The 23,572-nt window shown below is 43.2% G+C and overlaps 1 protein-coding gene across 1 annotated transcript in view; it reads left to right on the top strand.

The window, feature by feature from the left end:
* The first annotated feature begins 945 nt into the window (after positions 1-945).
* LOC124620238 (facilitated trehalose transporter Tret1-like) overlaps positions 946-23,572 on the top strand; it is a 62,038-nt gene continuing 39,411 nt past the window's right edge. The window contains exon 1 of the mRNA XM_047146906.1: positions 946-1,120. Within this exon, the coding sequence (XP_047002862.1) occupies positions 946-1,120 (175 nt within the window). The remainder of the gene's footprint in view (positions 1,121-23,572) is intronic.

Raw genomic sequence — 23,572 nt, forward strand, 5'->3', positions numbered from 1 at the left:
TGGTGATCGTCGAGGGGACACTGAATAGTGCACGGTACATCCAAACCGTCATCGAACCCATCGTTCTACCATTCCTAGACCGGCAAGGGAACTTGCTGTTCCAACAGGACAATGCACGTCCGCATGTATCCCGTGCCACCCAACGTGCTCTAGAAGGTGTAAGTCAACTACCCTGGCCAGCAAGATCTCCGGATCTGTCCCCCATTGAGCATGTTTGGGACTGGATGAAGCGTCGTCTCACGCGGTCTGCACGTCCAGCACGAACGCTGGTCCAACTGAGGCGCGAGGTGGAAATGGCATGGCAAGCCGTTCCACAGGACTACATCCAGTATCTCTACGATCGTCTCCATGGGAGAATAGCAGCCTGCATTGCTGCGAAAGGTGGATATACACTGCACTAGTGCCGACATTGTGCATGCTCTGTTGCCTGTGTCTATGTGCCTGTGGTTCTGTCAGTGTGATCATGTGATGTATCTGACCCCAGGAATGTGTCAATAAAGTTTCCCCTTCCTGGGACAATGAATTCACGGTGTTCTTATTTCAATTTCCAGGAGTGTAGAATATTATTACATTTATACTTCGTCAAAATTCCCAGTGTTCGGTTAGACTCAAGGATTTGGCACATAGCAACAAGACACCTGATCCGTGTCTGTTGTGTGCACGCCAACATAACCTCGTGATCCGTATCTAAAGCTAAGAGTAAAAACTGCCTCAGGGTAACAAAGACGTTACATGAGCTGAACCGCAGGGCTGGAGATTACTGTAGTCACAAGACGCCGCGCGCCTTCCGCCACGTACTGATACGAAGCGCTCAAGTGTGCTCCCGCTGTGCATACTCGAGCGTTCCGGCCGCGGTGATTTACAGCCCTCATCTTCAGGTAGCAGTAACAGGAGCGGTACTTAAGGTGCCCGCTGCCGTGCGCTCGCCGAGTAAACACGCCCGCCATGAAGCAGCTGGTCTCCGACGCGGTAGATAGCAACGCCCTCAGCGGTGCCTTCGCGACGGCCGCGTCGGCAGCACCAGCTGCCATCGAGGCGGCCATCCAGCGAAAGGCCGAAGAGACCAGCCGGGCCGAAGCCAAGTACTCCACCTGGCCCCAGTTCCTCGCCGCTTTCGTCGGTAAGATCGAACAGAGTTGCCTCAGCTGGCATATTTCTCCGTAATCGGGAGATAAATCGGTCGGATAGAGAAGTGAGTTGGCTTTCGAGTCGTAGGTAGTGCAATGTTCAAATACACTACTGGCCGTTAAAATTACTACACCACGAAGATGTGCTACAGACGCGAAATTTAACCGATAGGAAGAAGATGCTGTGATATGCAAATGATTAGCTTTTCAGGGTATTCACTCAAGGTTGGCGCCGGTGGCGACACCTACATCGTGCTGACACGAGGAAAGTTTCCAACCGATTTCTCGTACACAAACAGCAGTTGACCGGAGGAGTAATGCGTACCATCACGTTTCCGACTTTGATAAAGGTCGGATTGTAGCCTATCGCGATTGCAGTTTATCGTATCGCGGCGTTGCTGCTCGCGTTGGTCGAGATCCAATGACTGTTAGCAGAATATGGAATCGGTGGGTTCAGGAGGGTAATACGGAACGCCGTGTTCCATCCCAACGGCCTCGTATCACTAGCAGTCGAGATGACAGGCATCTTATCCGCATCGCTGTAACGGATCGTGCAGCCACGTCTCAATTCCTGAGTCAAAAGATGGGAACGTTTGCAAGACAACAACCATCTGCACGAACAGTTCGAAGACGTTTGCAGCAGCATTGACTGTCAGCTCGGAGACCATGGCTGCGGTCACCCTTAACCTGCATCACAGACAGGAGCGCCTGCGATGGTGTTCTCAACGACGAACCTGGGTGCACGAATGGCAAAACGTCATTTTTTCGGATGAATCCAGGTTTGTTTACAGCATCATGATGGTCGCATCCGTGTTTGGCGACATCGCGGTGAACGCACATTGGAAGCGTGTATTCGTCATCGCCATACTGGCGTATCACCCGGCGTGATGGTATGGGGTGCCGTTGGTTACACGTCTCGGTCACCTCTCGTTCGCATTGACGGCACTTTGAACAGTGGACGTTACATTTCATATGTCTTACAAACCCGTGGATCTACCCTTCATTCGATCCTTGCGAAACCCTACATTTCAGCAGGATAATGCACTACGGCATGTTGTAGCTCCTGTACGTGCCTTTCTGGGTACAGAAAATGTTCGACTGCTGCCCTGGCCAGTACATTCTCCAGATCCCTCACCAACTGAAAACGTCTGGTCAATGGTGGCCGAGCAACTGGCTCGTCACAATACGCCAGTCACTACTCTTGATGAACTGTGGTATCGTGTTGAAGCTGCATGGACAGCTGTACCTGTACACGTCATCCAAGCTCTGTTTGGCCAATGCCCAGGCGTATCAAGGCCGTTATTACGGCCAGAGGTGGTTGTTCTGGGTACTGATGTCTCAGGATCTATGCACCCAAATTGCGTGAAAATATAATCACACGTCAGTTCTAGTACAATATATTTGTCCAATGAATTCCCGTTTATCATCTGCATTCCTTCTTGGTGTAGCAATTTTAATGTCCAGTAGTGTATATGTATATTCAACAAGCCACTGCACAATGCATGGCAGAAGATACATCGTACGAGTATTATCAGTTTGCTGTACTACTACATTCGCGTTCTGTGCGAGAGGAAAATGACTGCCTACATGCCTCTGAATATCCGTATGAGAGATATACGGTGAGGGATGTGTAAGGGTCGAACAATCACTTTAGAATATATTTCCTGAACGAATTTTCGCTCTGTAGCGTAGTGTGTGCTGATTTGAAACCTCCCGGGACTCGAACCTGAGACTTCTGTTCAGATCTGGCACACACTTTTAATCTGCCATTAAGTTCCAAATAATAGGACATTTCTGTGTGGAGTGAAAATTCACTATGGGAACGATCCCTCAGACGATGGCTAAGTCATGTTACCGCGTTATCCGTATCCCACAAGGTGTGCAGGGCAACTTCTGCAACTTCTGTGAAGTTTGGAAGGTAGGACAGACGGCACTGCCGAAAGTAAAGCTGTGAGGGCGGGTCTTAACTCGTGGCTGGATACTTCAGTGGACACAAGGCTTGGCCGCTGTGGGCGTAGGTCCAATGCTTGAATCACAGTTTTAATCCGCTAGAAAGTTTCATTTTCCAATAAAGGTTCTCTACACCTGCCCGACAGGGTTTTGCGAGAACTACATTGTCCTTTTCTCCAAGGATTCCTATAAAAGTTACCTGAGCATTTATTTCATACTTTCCTGTGGGCTATACTGACCTCTTTGATTTCTAGCACCATACCTCACAATTCGTTTGATGTCTGTTGTGTGTTGTCATGTCTACTCAGTAAGGACTTTAGACACTGCAACAATATTTCACAACTGGTCACTCCAACAATCTGTATGTGATGTGCTTTACAGACCTACCACACTTTCCCAGAACCCTTCCAACAAATGTAAGTCTTCCATTCTCCTTTCCTACTACTGATTTTACATCATCATTCCATTTCATTTCGCTTCTTACGTGCTTATACGATGTGACGTGGTCAAGATACTTGAAATGGTAGCTGTAGGAGTGGTACAGTGCCAAGCCACTTTACAAAATACCTTAGAAACAGGTTTAATGTTAAACTTCCTGGCAGATTAAAACTGTGTGCCCGACCGAGACTCGAACTCGGGACCTTTGCCTTTCGCGGGCAAGTGCTCTACCAACTGAGCTACCGAAGCACGACTCACGCCCGGTACTCACAGCTTTACTTCTGCCAGTACCTCGTCTCCTACCTTCCAAACTTTACAGAAGCTCTCCTGCGAACCTTGCAGAACTAGCACTCCTGAAAGAAAGGATATTGCGGAGACATGGCTTAGCCACAGCCTGGGGGATGTTTCCAGAATGAGATTTTCACTCGCGAAAGGCAAAGGTCCCGAGTTCGAGTCTCGGTCGGGCACACAGTTTTAATCTGCCAGGAAGTTTCATATCAGCGCACACTCCGCTGCAGAGTGAAAATCTCATTCAGGTTTAATGTTAGTCTCTTCAAAACCTTAAACACTTCCACAGTAATGGTCAGTACAGAAAACTGTAACCAAACTCTAACAACCAGCTTAAAGAACATTATTAACTTTACAACTCCGATTGCGGACTGTAAAATAATATTGACAATAAACAATAGGTATAAAGAATCATCAAGTATGACCTTTTCTCCTTAAAAGAAATAATTACAACTTACAATTTCACAAACGGCTGGCTCGAGACACCAATAAAGACAATCAGCTAAACAACAGATACAAGCCTTGTAAACCCATTTGCAACCACGGATAAACAACAGCACATAACCTGTGGTGGTGGGTGGGTTTATGCACCACAGTATTGATATTAGTTTTACAAATGGCATGTTCTTCAGTACACTTGCTGGCCTTTCCCTTTACAATAGTCCGCCTCTTGGCGCTTCTGCTTACAATAACTTACGATACCTGTAACGCAAACCTACTGGCACCAGGCACAGACAGGAAGCTACAGCGCTTAATTAAGATGTTTAACAACGGCAAAAGACATAAGTAACCCCAATACACACACACACACACACAGACAGACATAAAATTTACAATGAAAAGCAGTTACAAGTATTAAAATTATTCCTTAGCATCAAACGCCACGGACCCGTTTAATTTTAACCTTTTAATTTAGCCGTCTGTGAATTAAGCCAACAGATGATTGCTCCCTCTCATATCAGCTTAAAACCAACAATATGAGTGACTTCCAGACACTTCAAGAAGAAGTAATTATTTGACCAATACAAGTAAGAGCGGATGACTTTATGAAACAACTTCGTATCAACCGCAGTGCGAACAGTTTAAGCTAGTTATTCGTATTCCACATACAATCAGTAAGTCAACAGCGAGTTCAGAAATATCTGCTGGGTTGACAAGAAGTAACAGGCTCACCCCACTTAACCATACTAGAATTATAAACAGTTCAGCCGGTCACTGTGGCAGAGCAGCTCTAGGCGCTTCAGTCCGGAACCGCGCTGCTACCACGGTCGCAGGTTCGAATCCTGCCTCGGGCATGGATGTGTGTGATGTCCTTAGGTTAGTTAGGTTTAAGTAGTTCTACGTTCTAGGGGATTGATGAACTCAGATGTTAAGTCCCATAGTGCTCAGAGCCATTTGAACCATTTAAACAGTTCAGTGATCATCCACCCAGCTAACCTTTACGTTATGGGTGAACTCCGTTTAGAGCACAAAACATGTAAAGTACGATGAAACAACAACAACACCATGTGATAGTTCTTTAAAAAAAGAACACCGTGCTAAATTATAGTCACCTGAAGTAAAGACATTTCTTAACGGGCGAAAGAAACTTGAACAGTAGAACGTGGGCAGATTACTAATATCAAATCGCTTAGACCAACCAACTGTTTCACAACACATACACTCGGTAGAGCAATCCTGTAACAGAGTAGTATATAACTGCGTAACTATACTGGTACTTCTGTGTGCCACACCAATGCTTGAAACAGCCTTTTAGCCTCCAAACCAATCAGACTAACAAACGGTCACCGGTGCTTGTGAACGCCAGTACAATTTGGCCCCTCAGACTCGAGTACAGTACTCTCCTTGCACTCGTACTCAGCGAGCACGCCGGCTCCGCACCATCACAGCGGTCAACGCGCCCCTCACTCCACCGCCCACTCGCTCTCTCACTCTGTCAACCGGCGCGTGACCCGCGGAGTATCCTCGCACCACCGCGGAACCAAACTTGAAAGGACTCGACAGCAACTGACACGCCGCGAGCGCTTAAATAGTCAAAGACCCTCAGACCATCGTCTCTGATCGGAACACTAAACCACGGACGACCATCAATAAATACACTACTGGCCATTAAAATTGCTACACTACGAAGATGACGTGCTACAGACGCGAAATCTAACCGATACGAAGAAGATGCTGTGATATGCAAATGATTACCTTTTCAGAGGATTCACACAAGGCTGGCGCCGGTGGCGGCACCTACAACGTGCTGACATGAGGAAAGTTTCCAACCGATTTCTCATACACAAACAGCAGTTGACCGGCGTTGCCTGGTGAAACGTTGTTGTGATGCCTCGCGTAAGGAGGAGAAATGCGTACCATCACGTTTCCGACTTTGATAAAGGTCGGATTGTAGCCTATCGCGATTGCGGTTTATCGTATCGCGACATTGCTGCTCGCGTTGGTCGAGGTCCAATGATTGTTAGCACAATATGCAATCGGTGGGTTCAGGAAGGTAATACGGAATGCCGTGCTGGATCCCAACGGTCTCGTATCACTAGCAGTCGAGATGACAGGCAAGGCTGTAACGGATCGTGCAGCCACGTCTCGATCCCTGAGTCAACAGATGGGGACGTTTGCAAGACAACAACTATCTGCACGAACAGTTCGACGACGTTTGCAGCAGCATGGACTATCAGCTCGGAGGCCGTGGCAACGGTTACTCTTGACGCTGCATCACAGACAGGAGTGCCTACGATGGTGTACTCAACGACGAACCTGGGTGCACGAATGGCAAAACGTCATTTTTTCGGATGAATCCAGGTTCTGTTTACAGCATCATGATGGTCGCATCCGTGTTTGGCGACATCGCGGTGAACGCACATTGGAAGCGTGTATTCGTCATCGCCATACTGGCGTATCCCCCGGCGTGATGGTATGGGGTGCCGTTGGTTACACGTCTCGGTCACCTTTTGTTCGCATTGACGGCACTTTGAACAGTGGATGTTACATTTCAGATGTGTTACGGCCCGTGGCTCTACCCTTCATTCGATCCCTGCGAAACCCTACATTTCGGCAGGATAATGCACGACGGCATGTTGCAGGTCCTGTACGGGCCTTTCTGTATACAGAAAATGTTCGACTGCTGCCCTGGCCAGCACATTCTCCAGATCTCTCACCAATTGAAAACGTCTGATCAATGGTGGGCGAGCAACTGGCTCGTCACAATACGCCGGTCACTACTCTTGATGATCTGTGGTATCGTGTTGAAGCTGCATGGGCAGCTGTACCTGTACACGCCATCCAAGCTCTGTTTGGCTCAATGCCCAGGCGTGCCAAGGCCGTTATTACGGCCAGTGGTGGTTTGTCTGGGTACTGATTTCTCAGGATCTATGCACCCGAATTGCGTGAAAATGTAATCACATGTAAATTCTAGTATAATATGTTTGTCCAATGAATACCCGTTTGTCATCTGCATTTCTTCTTGGTGTAGAAATTTTAATGGCCAGTAGTGCAGAAGACACCACTGTCGCCACAAAGCCAGGCGCACGGCTCACTATTCACCACTATCTACATTTAAAGAGAGCCGTCGTTCATTACCCCAAGTGCAATTATTTTTCCGGGTCTCTCTGCAACTCCTTACGATCACCCGAGGACAGTACTTTCTTGTATACAACGACATCATCGTCGTAGCCGTCGTCGTCAGCGAACAAACCGATACTGCTGCATTATCTACATTTACATCGCTACTCTGTAATCGACTGTCAAATGCATCACAGACGGTACTTCCCGTTGCACTAGTCAATATAGATTTTTCCCGTTCCATTCACGTAGGGAGTGCGAGTAGAATGACTGCTTCAACGCCCCTAGAGTGCTATAATTAGCCTAATCTTGCCTTTCCGGTCCCTATGCGAGGGGGTTGTAGTATACACATATCCCTAGAGTCATCATTTAGAGTTGCTTCGCCAAACTTTCCAAGCACGCTTTCGCGGAATGTTTGAGTCTATCTTCAAACTCTACCAATTCAGTGTTTTCAGCTTCTCTGTGACGCCCTCCCATGGGTCAACCATACCTGTGACCAAATGTGCTGCTCTCCTTTGTACACGTCCAGTCCGATACCTGCTTTACCTACCACTGAGCCTGTCTGACCGGCCCATTTTATATCCCTACAAATTGTTTCTTTTGTATTCATCTGAATCGACCTATTGCAACCGTGACTCATTGATTCTGTAGTCATTTCTTGCTTTGTGAAGTGCGAAGTTTTACATTTCTGAACTTTTAAAGCTTGTTGCTAATCTTCGCACCACTATGAAATCTTATCACTGTCTGAATATGTGTGCAACTTTTTTCAGATAATAATTCATTATAGATCATTGTATCATCTGTGAAACCTATGAGGGTAGTTTTAATAACCCCTGTGTGATAAACCATTGACGTATACTGAGACTGTCAGAGAATGGAAGATTAAGGTCTAGCATTTCAAACATGACGAGGTAACTAGAGACGATGCAAAATCTCGCATTTTGGAAGGACAGGGAAGGAAATCGGCCTCGGCCCTTCAAGAAAACATCCCGGACTTTCAGAAGTCATGCAGCACCTAAATATGGCTGTGGGACGGGGATTTTAAGCGCTGTTCTTCTGAAAACAAGTTCAGTGTTTTACCATTGTTCCACATCGCCCGGTCCTGTCATTTCATTCTCGTACTGGCCGTTCGATACAAAGCTTAGCGCTATTCTGAGCAGAAAGCTGCATATAGGGTGATCCGTGGTGATGTTACAAACTTTCAGAAATAATGGAGAAGGGTAAACCAATTTGAGACATGGGCTCTATAATGCATATCTTTAGAGCTATAGGCACTTGTTCAGTAAAAGACGTGTGTTTCACACTAGCGAAGATGAACAAGTGTTCATAATTCTTAAGGTAGGCGTCGTAGTGCTCATATTTACCAGACTGTTTTTTCCTTGTTTTCGTCCATACTACAACCTCTGAAAGTTTCCTCCCAACAGTCTTAGTACCAACTCTATTGGTACATATATTCACATGAAAGATATATCAGAAAGATTTTTGCTTATAACTTTCGATGCGAATATTTCCGGGCCAGGGTTGCTTGTGTCAAGTTGATAATTTATCCTTGCTCATCATTTCTGAAAGTTGCTTACCTCATCTTGGAATCACCCTCTATATGAAGGTGTTTCTCACTCATACGTAGCATCAACTAGATAAAGTTTGGGTTAGTAGCATTGCAAACATACATAGGGAACCGTGAGCGTGGAGCGACGAAATTACGCACCGTAGTAGGGAATCCAAAACGGAATACTTTAAGATACTAGTGGTCGGATGAATGTTTAATTTTTTACTGGCATAAACAAATAACCCCGTGCAGGAACGACTTAACGTCAGAGCAACTGGTCGAAGTGACGACCGACACTCTCATCGCTTCCATTGAAAGAACTGAACTCCGGTTTTGAAGTTATTTGACCAAACCGCTTTCAAATGTTGTTGCCCACATATGAAGTCTTTGAAGTATGGAGATCATGGGCAAGATGGCGAGTATTTTGTTGACGAATCTTCTCCGAGACGTCTCAGCATCGTCTCCTCAAGTTCTGCTTCAGCAACAGTTTTGTGTGACAACATGTACCAGCTCTGGGCGGTTTGAACAAGCCATTATCTCATAAATTTCTGTCCTCGCATTAAATTGTCAGCTTTTTGGGCACTACATCCCGTTGCATCATTCACTACACGCATGTCTCCAAGTTTTTGTAACGACTCATACTTTATCTGTAGCAACAAGGAATATAAGTATTCATCTGCATTTATACTTTGCAAGGCACGCTGCGATGGGTGTCAAAGGGTGTTTCTCGTACCTCTATACAGGGTGTGCCACCTAACGTTACCGCTGGATATATGTAGTAAACCACATCAAATACTGACGAACCGATTCCATCGACCGAACGTGAGGAGAGGGGCTAGTGTAATTATTTAATACAAACCATACAAAAATGCACAGAAGTATGTTTTTTAACACAAACCTATGTTTTTTTAAATGTAACCCCGTTAGTTTTGTTAGCACATCTGAACATATAAAGAAATACGTAATCAGTGCCGTTTGTTGCATTGTAAAATGTTAATTACATCCGGAGATATTGTAACCTAAAGTTGACGCTTAGGTACCACTCCACCGCTGTTCGATCGTGTGTATCGGAGAGCACCGAATTACGTAGGGATCCAAAGGGAACGGTGATGGACCTTAGGTACAGACGAGACTGGAACAGCACATTACGTCCATATGCTAACACCATTTTATTGGTCTTTTTCACTGACGCACATGTACATTACCATGAGGGGTGAGGTACACGTACACACGTGGTTTCCGTTTTCAATTACGGAGTGGAATAGAGTGTGTCCCGACATGTCAGGCGAATAGATGTTCAATGTGGTGGCCATCATTTGCTACACACAATTGCAATCTCTGGCGTAATGAATGTCGTACACGCCGCAGTACATCTGGTGTAATGTCACTGCAGGCTGCCACAATACGTTGTTTCATATCCTCTGGGGTTGTAGGCATATCACGGTACACATTCTCCTTTAACGTACCCCACAGAAAGAAGTCCAGAGGTGTAAGATCAGGAAAACGGTTTGGTCAATTTATGCGTCCTCCACGTCCTATGAAACGCCCGTCGAACATCCTGTCAAGGGTCAGCCTAGAGTTAATTGCGGAATGTGCAGGTGCACCGTCACGCTGATACCACATACGTCGACGCGTTTCCAGTGGGACATTTTCGAGCAACGTTGGCAGATCATTCTGTAGAAACGCGATGTATGTTGCAGTGCTCTCCGATACACACGATCGAACAGCGGTGGAGTGGTGCTCAAGCGTCAACTTTAGGTTACAATATCTCCGGATGTAATTAACATTTTACAATGCAACAAACGGCACTGATTACGTATTTCTTTATATGTTCAGATGTGCTAACAAAACTAACGGGGTTCCATTCAAAAAAACGTAGGTTTGTGTTAAAAAACATACTTCCGTGCATTTTTGTGTGGTTTGTATTAAACAATTACACTAGCCCCTCTCCTCACGTTCGGTCTGTGGAATCGGTTCGTCAGTATTTGATGTGGTTTACTACATATATCCAGCGGTAACGTTAGGTGTCTCACCCTGTATACCCCTCTCTCTCCTGCTACATTCATGAATTGTGCATGAGAAGATTGATTGTCAACAAACCTGTGTATAGACTCCAATTTCTCTTGTTTTCTCGTCGTGGTCATTTAGCGAAATTTATGTGGAAGAAAGCAATATGATGTCCGACTCTTCTTGGAAAATATGCTGTCGAGATTTCAACACTATACCTCTCCGTGATGTACATCGGCTCTCTTGATAGCCAGGAAAATCACGGAAATTCGATCGAAAAGACCTTATCAGCCATGGCGAGTTGCTGGCGTGAGGAATCGTCAGGTTGAAAGATGCTCTTCACATCTTGAATCGTGCAAGGAGGTATTCCGTTATAGATTAGAGGTGCAGAGGTTAGAGATAATGTTATGTCATCTGCGGCTAATCAGAGTTGTAAATGGTACCAGTTCCCTCTACACGGACGGTAACGCCATTCTCTCTCTCTATAAGGAGGTATGTCGGGACAGCATGGACAACTGCTGTATTGTGTTATCATACTGGAAGATAACATCACAGAAATTTCGCAGATAGGGCACAGTCACAGGCTTTAACAAATCAAAAATATCACGATTAGTTTCCAAATTATGTCAATCAAAACCAGAGGAGATCGCGTTATGTACCCAACGACACTCCACACCGTCGTAGCAATTGCAGGATGCTCAATACGAAAACGAAGACAATCATGCAACGAACGCTCTCCTCGGAGGCTCAGCACAAAGATAGCACCATCTTGATGCTACACATAGCAGTGAGACTCCAGTCTCTAGTACCGTCTTTCTGTCTGCTTAATATTGGCGAGGCATTCGGGAGGACCACGGTTCAGACTCGCGTCCGTCCATCCTGATTTCGGTTTTCCATGGTTTCCCCAAATCACTTCAGGCAAATGTCTGGATGGTTCCTTTGAAAGGGCACGGCTGATTTGCTTCCCCCATTCTTCCCTAATCGCAGCTTGTCCTCCTCTCTAGTGACCTCCTTGTAGACGGGACGTCAAACACTCATCTCCTCCTCCAACAATGGAGCACGCAGTGGTGAGTACAGTGCGAAGCTGTGGTTAGCGCCGCTGTCTAGTAATCTGCTGGTCGCCAGTTCAAGCCCAACCACCAGCTATTATTTTTTATTTAGCCTTTAGTGATTGTGGAAGTTTCTCAAAATTTCTTGTGATTGTAATCTTTTTATATTACGGAGTATTCGATGTCTGTATAAATAGCTACGCTATCCAATAAAGAGTTCAGTACTGTTCTGGCTGTATGTTGGTGTTCATAATAAACGTGCTTTCGGTGGTAACTCTTGTATTTCATTCGCGACCCCGCTTTCGAATTTGGATTTGATTCTGATTACGACGTGAAATTATGTAGTGGAGACCTGGGTACTTCAAAACGCCTACATGTCCATGACTGTAACTAGCCAACGTAAATGCCGTCGCCTACACGTACAGGATCCGAAATAGAAGCTGTACATTATTCCAGAGGGCAGTATATTCAGGAAACCAAAGGGTCCCAAAACAGCAACTGCACATCAAACATCCATCGGTGTTTTCCTGAGCCACTCGTCAGAACCCGACGAATTTTCTGAAAGGGTACACTGGCAACGAGACAGATAGAGCACTCCACCCTAGAAGAAAAGTGTCCGAAAATTCACGACAGCAACAACCGTCGGCTGGAAAAGTTTTTTTTTTTTCATTTATTCATAACATCACGGACCGTATTGGGAAAGTTTTGTCCAAGTTTCAAGTGGAGACAATCTTTCGATCCATCATGAAAATTAGTGAAAGTTTAAGATCGGTGGAAGACGCACGACACCCCTTAGCTACCCCAGGTGTGTATAAAATTCCTTGTAGCTGTGGCTTTGTTTATATTGGAACAACTAAAAGGAGTGTTAATACCCGCCTAACGGAACACAAAAGGAACTGTAGAATGGGACAAATTGACAAATCAGCTGTAGCGGAACACGTTTTCAAAGACGGTGATCACGAAATAAAATTTAGTGAGACAAACGTGATAGCTAGGACATTATTATACCCCCATATATAGAGAAGCTATAGAGATCTATAAGCACGAAAATAATTTTAATAAAAAAGAAGAAGGATTAAAGCTTGACAAGATATGGCGGTCGACTTTGCACCAACGAAGTGACAATCGATTATCTGTAATCGAGAGAGATGGCACTAGCCAGAGATAGTTTTAAAGTCGAAAGCACGTGATGAGTGGTGGCGCCATCTAAGCGCTCTTTATAAGCAGGACCTCCAGCGCCTAGCAGCCAGTCGCTGACTCACCTCGCAAGATGTTGCCCGCAGTAGGCAACGAAAAGTCAGGAAGGAGAAGAAGTTTTATATATGGACCACGGCAATTCAGCCCGGAAGTTTTAATTAATGAAGACGCCAGCCGTTATAGCTTATATGTTATGATTGCTGAAAGGATTCGATCCAGTAGCCAAATACAACAAGTGGGATGACATGATGTGTTTGGAAAATTTATGCTTTTCCTTGAGGAGCACAGGCCAGCAGTAGCTGGAGAACAACGAAGTGAAGCTCAATATCTGGGACAGCTTCCAGGACGACACGAGAAAAACGTTTGGTGACATTTTACAGCAAGTCTGCTTAGCGGAAGATCAATTGAGGAGTAGGGACCAGGGCCATGGGGAAAGCACACAGACCTACTTACAGAATGCTTCGGCCTTATTTCACATTTTGAGTTTGAATGTAGCAGAGCCCATAAAAATCTCACAGTTGATGAAAACAGTGGCAGAAGACATATGCCAAGCTCTTCTGGTAAAAAAAAAAACGTAACAGCGACCGATGAATTCAGATATTGGTGCCAGCGCTTAGAGAAAATGCAACAGAAAAAAAAGAAAAAGAAGAAAAAAGAAGAACTGGAGGAAAGGAATATGACAGACTCCCGAGTGTGGTCCCTATGGCAGTTGAAGAAAGCCACCACGACCTCGCATTTTATGGCAGCCAGTGTTGTGTCTAGACAAGACAGCCTAGACACAATGAGAGGAAGCCGAAAGGCACGCGCTAAGCTAAAGCCGGATGCGTGAGGTCTGAAACAGGATACGTAATGAAGGCTATAAAGAAAAGTACGTAGCTTCGGGAATACTTAACTTTAATCCATCCTTTTGGTACATCTGGAGATTGTGGCGATACAAGTGAGACTCTTTAGATACATGCAATGTTACTAATGGCGCCTTGCTAGGTCGTAGCCATTGACTTGGCTGAAGGCTATTCTAACTATCTGCTCGGCAAAGGAGCGAGGCTTCGTCAGTGTAGTCGCTAGCTACGTCGTCCGTACAACTGGGGCGAGTGCTAGTCCGTATCTCGAGACCTGCCTTGTGGTGGCGCTCGGTCTGCGATCACACAGTGGCGACACGCGGGTCCGACATGTACTAATGGACCGCGGCCGATTTAAAGCTACCACCTAGCAAGTGTGGTGTCTGGCGGTGACACCACAGCCAGAAATATCTCAAGACTAAGAAATAGATTAATGTCGATCATATACGTCAGGAGGTAATAGGGAATGTTGGATAAGAAGTCTGTCTAGCTTTAGCACCAATCTCTGCCACCTGTCGAGTGTCGACACGCCAGGAAGAATGGATTCGGCCAACTCGAGCTTACACCGCAGCCGTCAAACAATAACGCAGAATCGACTAACGCAGACACAACCGACTCTTCCGAAAAGTATGACACCCTGTGGGAAGAACAGACATTTCGATCACGGATGACAACACGCCAGTATGTTTTCACTGTGAGCAGCCTGGATATGTTAAACGCTACTACACAGAAAGAAGACATGTTTGCAAGATTTTTACACCGCCGAACGCCGACTATCACAACAATTCTACTCACACCAGTCAACTACAGACAATTGTAGTTGACCTGTGGTACGAAACCCGTCGCTGTATCCTGGACTAGGTCGCTCGCCAACGCGCCACTGCTGATCTCGTCGCCGTACAAGCAGCTCTCCTGACCGCCGAATTCAGGAAAACTAAGCGAAGCAACAGTCTATGCCGGCCGGTGTGGCCGTGCGGTTCTAGGCACTTAAGTCTGGAACCGCGTGACCGCTACAGTCGCAGGTTCGAATCCTGCCTCGGGCATGGATGTGTGTGATGTCCTTAGGTTAGTTAGGTTTAAGTAGTTCTAAGTTCTAGGGGACTGATGACCACAGATATTAAGTCCCATAGTGCTCAGAGCCATTTGAACCAACCATCTATGGATATCGGCCATAACAGACGAAAATCCTCATTGAACGACAATCATCAAGACATCAGGAAATCCCGCTGAAGTCATCACTAATGATCAACCTGTCCCGGCTCTCAACTCAGGGGCTTTATTTTCTGTAATGTTGTATGCTTATCGTCATCAGCTAAAGAATACGGTGATACGAAAGCGATTGTGCTGAAACTCGCAAAAGGGAAATAAGTGAAGCTGAGAGGAGGATGTAGGCTACTGCAAGAGTAACTATCAGTGACAAATCACAGCACCTTCGAATGTAGTATAAATGTTACTCTCGGATGGGATTACAAGCAGTCATAGACAGTGGAAGATCGGGGCTCCAGACTGATGAAGCTATTCCAAAAAGCGCACATGAAAATATCGCTCTGGGCGGTTGTTCGTTGAACATGTTATTCTGTCGTCATCAACGAGACGAGTTCTGGTCGTCAAATGATACATTCAAGCTGTGGAGCTTTTGTCGACTGACAGAAGCTACTGAAGCTCACAAATAAAATTCTCATGCCAGCGACGATCATAGGCGTTCTAGGTGGACAAAAACAACTTTGAATCACTAATTGTTACGAGCAGCTACATCTCATCCCTAAAAGGAAGGTGCATAGAGACAGCCTAGCCAGGCCAGGATAGGTAGCTTTGTGTCATCGACGAAGACTCTTGCTGCGCCACCACTACAGACAATGCATTACTATCGAATGAACTCCCAACAGGATCTAGTCTGACTGAGGAACAATGGTTGTGAGCTTTAGCCACGCCGCACCAATTTTAAAATGCTTTCAGATCCAGACTGAAGAAGTGACAGACCAAGTGGCCGATGGTAAAACACCATATCAGCAGTGGAGATCATCTACAAATTAGCCAGCGCTCTTACGGGATGTTCCCAGGTGAATGACAGTTTGAGAGGAAGTGGGGAGGATCCTGCAATATATTATTAAACCCACAATGTGTCCTTGGTCCTATCCTGTGGTCCTTGTGTTTGTGCACCGATTACTAACGACTGAACAAAATCATGAAAAGAGGTCACTACCCATTGCCGCGCATTGAAGACACCCTCGAACGCTCGAAAGGAGCAAAGTATTTTTAAAATATAGACGTGTAGGAGGATTCTGGCAAATCGAGATTGATGAAGCTGACTGAGAAAACACTAACTTCATATGACCTAATGGCGCTGTAAGTTTAAAGTTATGCAATTTTGGACTGTGTAACAGTCGAACGTTCTTCGAACATAAGATGGACAACCTGCTTACACCCCTTAAATGGACTAAGTGTTTTTGTTAATTTGATTACACTGTGAAACGTCCCCTTTGAACAATTACACATGACTGTGCTTAAACTGACACACAGTATTTTGTTAGCGCAACGCAATCTGACTTTCAAAATTCCCTACAAAAGAATGGCCCTGACTAACATTAAACTATACCTTTCACAAATCACTTACCTCACAAAAATCTTCGCTGCTCAAGCTACTGCAATACAGCGAGCGCCACTACTGCCAGCTAAATAAAAGATTCAAACTATGGAAGGCATTAACTACTGATAGGGATAGTTAGCAAATGAAAGATATTAATAGAGAACAAACAATGTATTTACCTTGATATCATCATATATAAATATAGCAGTTCATGACAAATTTCAAAACTCCGCCATCTCTCTCCCCACATCCACCACTGCTGGCGGCTCACCTCCAACTGCGCAACGCTACGCGCTGTTCACAGCCAGCTGCCTAACACTACGATGGCGAGTATTACAACAATGCAAAGCAGCCACAGACTGCACACAGCACAGCCAGTGATTTTCATACAGAGGTGGCGTTACCAATAAAAAAAACCTAAACAGCCTACTTACATAGCCCCCATGCTCCCCACAAAAAATTTTACAAATTGGATTGGGCAGTGGCCAATACAGATTTGAAAATTTTTTTTTCATAATTACAATAACAAAGAAATCAAATGCACACACTTATTGATACAATGTTGGTCAAAAGCTAAAATTGTCTCACAGTCCATAAAGACAGTCCTAATCGTACATAACAGGAGAATAGCAGTGTTTTTCTCAAAGTCTGAGCAGTAAAAGAAAATGCACACGGAAGTAGTGGATTTCCATGCAGTCTTGAAGAAGTAGTGTTGTCCTTCCAATGGAAAGACAGTGCTGACTCTCGATATCCAGACAGGTAATGGGCCACAACAGAGCAAACCCACAGCAGAGTCAGTCGAAATTTTGAAGAGTATTGGTAGGTAGGTCATCACAGAGCAGACCCACTGTAGTCCTGGTAGAGATTACGGTATTGGTGGGCCACCAGAGGTGCAGACCCACTGCAGTCCTTGTAGAAATAATGGCATGGTGGGTCATCATAGATGCAGACCCACTGTAGTCCTTGTAGAGATAATGGTACTGGTGGGTCATCAAAGATGCAGACCCACTGTAGTCCTTGGAGAGATAGCCAGCAGCCATCTGTTGTGACTGTGCAGGTGCACAATCACCGTTGAAGAGTCTTGCGGATAATATAGCAAGTCCATAACCACCACTTGTGCACTCACAAAGTTTTTGAAATTGTCCTTAGAACCAGCAATGCTGTTATCCAGTCCCTTGCTGAATCATTAACACACGTGCAAACACTATCAGTCCCTACTTCTCACATATTGTCCATATACTATGACCAACAGAAACGTGTGCAGTGAAATGTAACTAACAAGTTAATAATATCATGAACTGGTGACAATTACAATTTTATAACATAAGAATACAATAACAAAGGTACAAAACACATCATTAAAAACATAATAATACAGATAACGTTTGTAGTAATAGGGGCTTTACAAAAGAATAGAAATAAACATATACATCAGTGTTACACGAATTATGACATAAGTAAATACATAAAAGATCAGAATAACTTTTGAAACATCAACTTTACACATGAGCATTAAAACAAAACAGAATTAATAATGTCTAACATCTTTACAAAGTAAATAACATATTATTAGCGCAAATTATATTTGAGGATAACAGTATTCCTCATCATAGTTCATGTAGCTGAGTATGAGAAAAATTCTACAACAAAAGTCTGATGAGGTAAACATATAAAGACAGGAAGAACATATATACACAAGGGTACCCAAACACATAGTGGGATAACACAAAAGGAAAGGACAGGGTTTGTTTCATTGCAGTATTTTGCAAACAAAACTTTCTTTGCTTCTTGGAGATCTCCCTTCATTCATCATTATTCCCAAAAGTCCTATCTAAGCCTGCCTTCTGTATTTCGTTCACATCTTCTGTCAAAAATAGTTTTTCTCTCTGCTTTCTGTATTCTGTTCACATCCTCTGTCAATAATAGTTTTTCTCCACTGTACAGTATCCTTTTTATTTTGCCAGACCATTTTCTGATAGCTTCTCAATGCATTTCTTTTAAATTTATAATAGTTAGTTTCTTATATAGTCTCCTCTTAAGCTAACTTAAATCTACTGAGCTCAGATACTAAACTAAGGGACGAGGCAATGCAGCAGCACATAACAAATTAACACAAACAGCAATGCAAAAAAAATGGAAAATTGCAAAGCAAGCTACAGTAAATATAAATTACCAAGCAATGCAACATTACAACTAATATGAGCCAATGTACAGTAGCAAGAAAAATAAGTCAGTAGTAAAATTAGCTTAACAGAGTAACACAATTTAAAATTCAGTAGCACTATGCCTGGCAAACAGCAGCAGCAAATATAAAAAATATAAAAAATATAAAACTTATATCTATGCATGACAAAGCTCAAGCAGAAAAAATATTACAGTAAAAACAACAATGCAGATAAGGGAAATGTATATTCACATCTTAATATCTATGTAATTAAAGTGGTGCACCACAACAACTGATTGTAAAAAGAAATATTACCATGTACTTGAAAAGAAAATTATGTGTTACTGTTACTAGTTCCTTCTTATTGTTCTTTCCTTTCCAAGTGCTCCTTTTTTAAAGAATGTGGATCATAAAATAATTATTTAATAGATCTGTTGACAGAAAGTGTTCACATTAGCAAATGCATTTTATTTTATAAAAGCAATGCTGCAACACAGCTGGAAACCAGATATCAAGTGAAATAAGCAACTACGAAAAGCAAAGCATAAAAATATCATTCAATAGTCATGTGGCATTTCGTAAGTCAGTAGCTCTCAACTCTCATAGAAAGACACTTGTCATAATCAGGTGTGCAGATGTACGAATATTTCCCATCAATTCATAAGCATTTCAGTAATTAGCACAAAGTACGAGTAATCATATGTTTTCAGATAATGAGCGTGTAATATTTGCGATGCTTTCTACAAAGGAATGTCAATAGCAAGGTTAATGGAAGTAATGAGGGTGTCGCATTTGCAATATTTTCTCTAAAGGAATGCCAATGGCGAGGATAAAGGCCTGCCTTTTTTCTTTTTTTTCTACCTGTGCTTCCGGAAAGGCACACCCTAATGGCTTGTTCTCCAGGTGTTCGACACAGCTGCGTGCCCACGACGCATTACGTGCAGGTGGTCACTTAACTTTCTTACGGAAATATTTACGACACCAGTTTCCGCTACAGTGACAGTCTCACATAAAAATATTTCACAGGTCAAGAATTAGCGTTGCAACTCTGTAGAAAGAAAATCCTAAAAATATAAGTGTCCAAATAAAATATTCGTCAGTATTGTGATACAGTCACGCATATACACACACATTTCATAACTCTGAAAGTACGTTTCTTGGTTTCCAACATCCTTTTCATAAATCAGAGTCCCTAAACACTACTCATTATTCCTTACCTCATTATACATATACATATTCGTCAACACTTCTTCAATATTTCATCATGAGAAATACGTAGCATAATAAACATTCCTCAACAACGTAATACACATCGTCGTCGTAATAATAACATCATAACACTTCAGTCAAATCTCAAAATCGTCGTAACTTCCTCCAATAATTTCTAAGCCTAAAAAAATTCTCTGCTCATGTCAAAAGTGTCAGCTGCCTCAAACGTACTTTAAAAATCGTGATCTCATACCAAATACATCATTCAAAGCTCTCATAGTATCACAATGGTTCCGAAAAAATATGAACAGTTTACAAAGTACAGACAAAATACAATTTCATAAGTGTGAAGTTATCCAACTGTGTAATTGCGTAAACATCTGTCACTGATGTAATAAAAAAAGTTTATCTCTCAGTTACATGATCAGATAGCTGTGTAATTTGTGTGTTAGAGAAATATGGTACCGATGTGTAAAGTTGTATAAGCAAATACCATATTAGCTAGGGTTCCTTGTGGTTGCCAAACACATGGTACACAAAGTAGGCGTATACCCCCCTGAGGATAAATGTAATTATACTCCCAGGTGTTACAAATTACAGCAATGGAATGAAATGTATCACGGAAAACTTTCTTTGTAATTAAAAAAATCTTTAAAAATAAGTGTTTTAAGTATAAGATTAATCACTCAAATGCGTGTACTGTAGCGCTAAACTGTGCATCTTGTCGCAACATAATCTCTGTGGAAGTGTCGTAGTTATCGTCCTCCGAAAGCTAAGTTCTGCAGAAGTCAATGTACTTACCTCATGATAAACAAAAGTGAAATGCTTTATGTATAGATATCTTAGTTATTACGCTTATTGCCGTGATGAAGAAAGTACTGTGCTGTAACGTATTGTTGTGCTACGGAAAAGACAATCTCATTGTTGCTGTACCACATATGTTACTACAAAAACATGTTTTACTTTCCAGAAGAATTCAGAAAAACTGTGCAGATATAAAACAGAAACACTGCAAAAGCAACATTGTAAATTGTCACTCATTAGTAGCGTCGTGATAAAATCGCGTAGCTGTCACATCAACTAACCACTGTGCCATCTGGTATGTCACTGAAAGTACTTTAAATCCAGAATATATTTTCAAGTAGACCAAAATGTTGCATTAAAATCTCATTAGCAGTACTGGTAGTAGGCTGTTTAGGTTTTTTTATTGGTAACGCCACCTCTGTATGAAAATCACTGGCTGTGCTGTGTGCAGTCTGTGGCTGCTTTGTATTCATTCAAAAAGTCTACTCCCAGTATAATTTCCGTCGACAGTAATGGAACAATAAGAAAGTTCATAGAGAAGCTGTGGCTTTGACAAAAGAATTCTAAGTTGGTTTGTTGGCGTACATCTACACTTTTTCCAAAGATTGCACCTTGTAATTTAATCTTACGTAACGGAAGTGTGGGGCAATCGTTCGATTTCTTGCATTTGCTAAAGGCTGTTTCACTGATTACTGAAATGGGACTGCCAGAGTCAAGTACTGCCGTAAATTTTACGTCATTTACTGTAATGTGAATCACAGGATATGCAATGTTGTTATGTTTTACGTCGTGTTCTTGGAGTAAGATGTCCCTAATGTCTTCCATTTTTACGTAATTACTAGCTACGGCAGCTGCGTCGTTAGTTTCATACGTGCGTTTTGTGGCTGCCTGCGGTATGAGTCATTGCCTATTGTCTCTTTGTTGGCGCGCGTCGTTATTGGGATTTGGAGACCTAACTTCTACAAATTCACCGTGACGAGAGGGCCCTGCCCTGTTTAAATCCCGCCAGTTCTGATTCAATTCAGGTCTGTCGTTACGATCACATCGTCTGTCGTCATGTTGGTAGTTCCTGTAGTTTCTTTCTTGTCGGTTAAGTGGTGGAGAATTTCTCCCTGAATCGTAACTGCGCGCTGGACCGTTGCGTCTAAAGTTATTCTGTCTCCCGTAATAATAATTATTTTGGTTCCCATATTGTCTGTTTCTCTGATTGTCTCTGTAATAGTCATTACTGCGGAGAGGTGATCTTTCCCTGTAATTATTACTACTCTGCCAACGGTTGTCATACGGGTGGTGTCTGTTTTGGTCACGATTTACGTTATAAGAATAGCCTTGTCGTGTATTATTTCTGTCATTGCGGAATTGTGACAGATGTGACCTGTAATTGTTGTGCTCCTGTTCCCGCGTTCCCCGATTGTCAGTGTCAATTTCCAGTTCTTGTAACAGTCCCTGAAAAGCCTCAATGCCTTCTTTGCAACGTCCTGCTAAAATAATATGTCGTAAATGTTCAGGTAATTTGATTAAGCAAATGCGGATGAGTTCTGAGGGGCTGTATGGGTTTGACAGGTACTGATTCTTGTGCAACATGTCTTCAAAATATTTCACAAGACTGGAGAATTCAGATTGTTCGAAATGTTTCATCATTATGATGCCATGTTTTACTCGGTCTTGTGTGGCTTGAGACCAATATGCTGAGAGGAAGGCATGGTAAAATTCTCCTTCACTGTGGCAATCGTGAATGACCGATTGCATTCTTACAGCTGGTTCATTCTCTAAGTAGCCACACATAAATTCTAATCTGTGTTCTAACGACCAGTTGGGAGGAAAACAATGAGAGAATTGATGGAGCCATGCTTGTGGATGAATGTCGTTGCCAGAATTCTTAAATGTTTTGAATTTACGTGTAGTAATGAACAGCTTATAGTCAAAATCGTCATGTCGGCGAGTCGCATGTCGGTCATTGTTACTTCGTTTCGGCGGTTCCATCTCAAAATCCAATGCGCCTTGCCAATTTCTTTCATAATTTCTGAAGTGTCCTGTGTTATTATTTTGTGTTTGTTCCGTATTTCTATGTCCCTCTTCCCGTATTGGAGCGCGAGTGTCCTCTGAAATACGTAATTCTTGTATTACCTGCGTCAACTGATCTTGTACTTCCCGGATTTCTCTTTTGTCCTGTGTATTGATTTGATTTTGATTTTGTTTGAATTTTCTAATTTGTTCATACTCTTCAGTGTCCGTGAAGGCTACAGGTGTTGTGTCATTCAGATCATCATCTACCTTTGTAGATAAATTAGTGAACTGATCCGAAAGTTCGGCTACTTTCTCCGTTAGTGTACTTATTTCCTCAGTGTGTTTTTCTGAACCAAGTTTCAGAGTATCTACTGTGTCCTTTAAGTTTTCCTGAGTTTTTGCAAGTTGCGTAACCGAATCGATAGATGCAACTGAGTCAAATTTTGCTTGCAAGGTCTCATGATTTTCATGAACAATAGTTTGCAGTTTTTTTATGGCTGCTTCGTGATTCTGTAATGCATTTTCATGCCGCGAAAAAATAGGTTGGAAATGCTCACAAATTTGTGTTTTTACGTCATTACAGACTTTTTGACATTTCGATTCAATGTGATGTAACTCAGTAGTTAAATCCTCACGTGTTCATTCAAGAGTTTGCTCCAATGAGTCTAACTTTTTGAGATTTTGTTCCATTGTGTCTAACTTTTGAAGCTTTTGCTGTGTTTGTCCCATTTGTTGTATTAATTGTAATAACAATGCATTGGTGTATGAAACATGTTCCTCAGTGCTTTTCGGCAGT

The sequence above is a fragment of the Schistocerca americana genome, chromosome 6, assembly GCF_021461395.2.
Source record: "Schistocerca americana isolate TAMUIC-IGC-003095 chromosome 6, iqSchAmer2.1, whole genome shotgun sequence".
Classification (NCBI taxonomy): domain Eukaryota; kingdom Metazoa; phylum Arthropoda; class Insecta; order Orthoptera; family Acrididae; genus Schistocerca; species Schistocerca americana.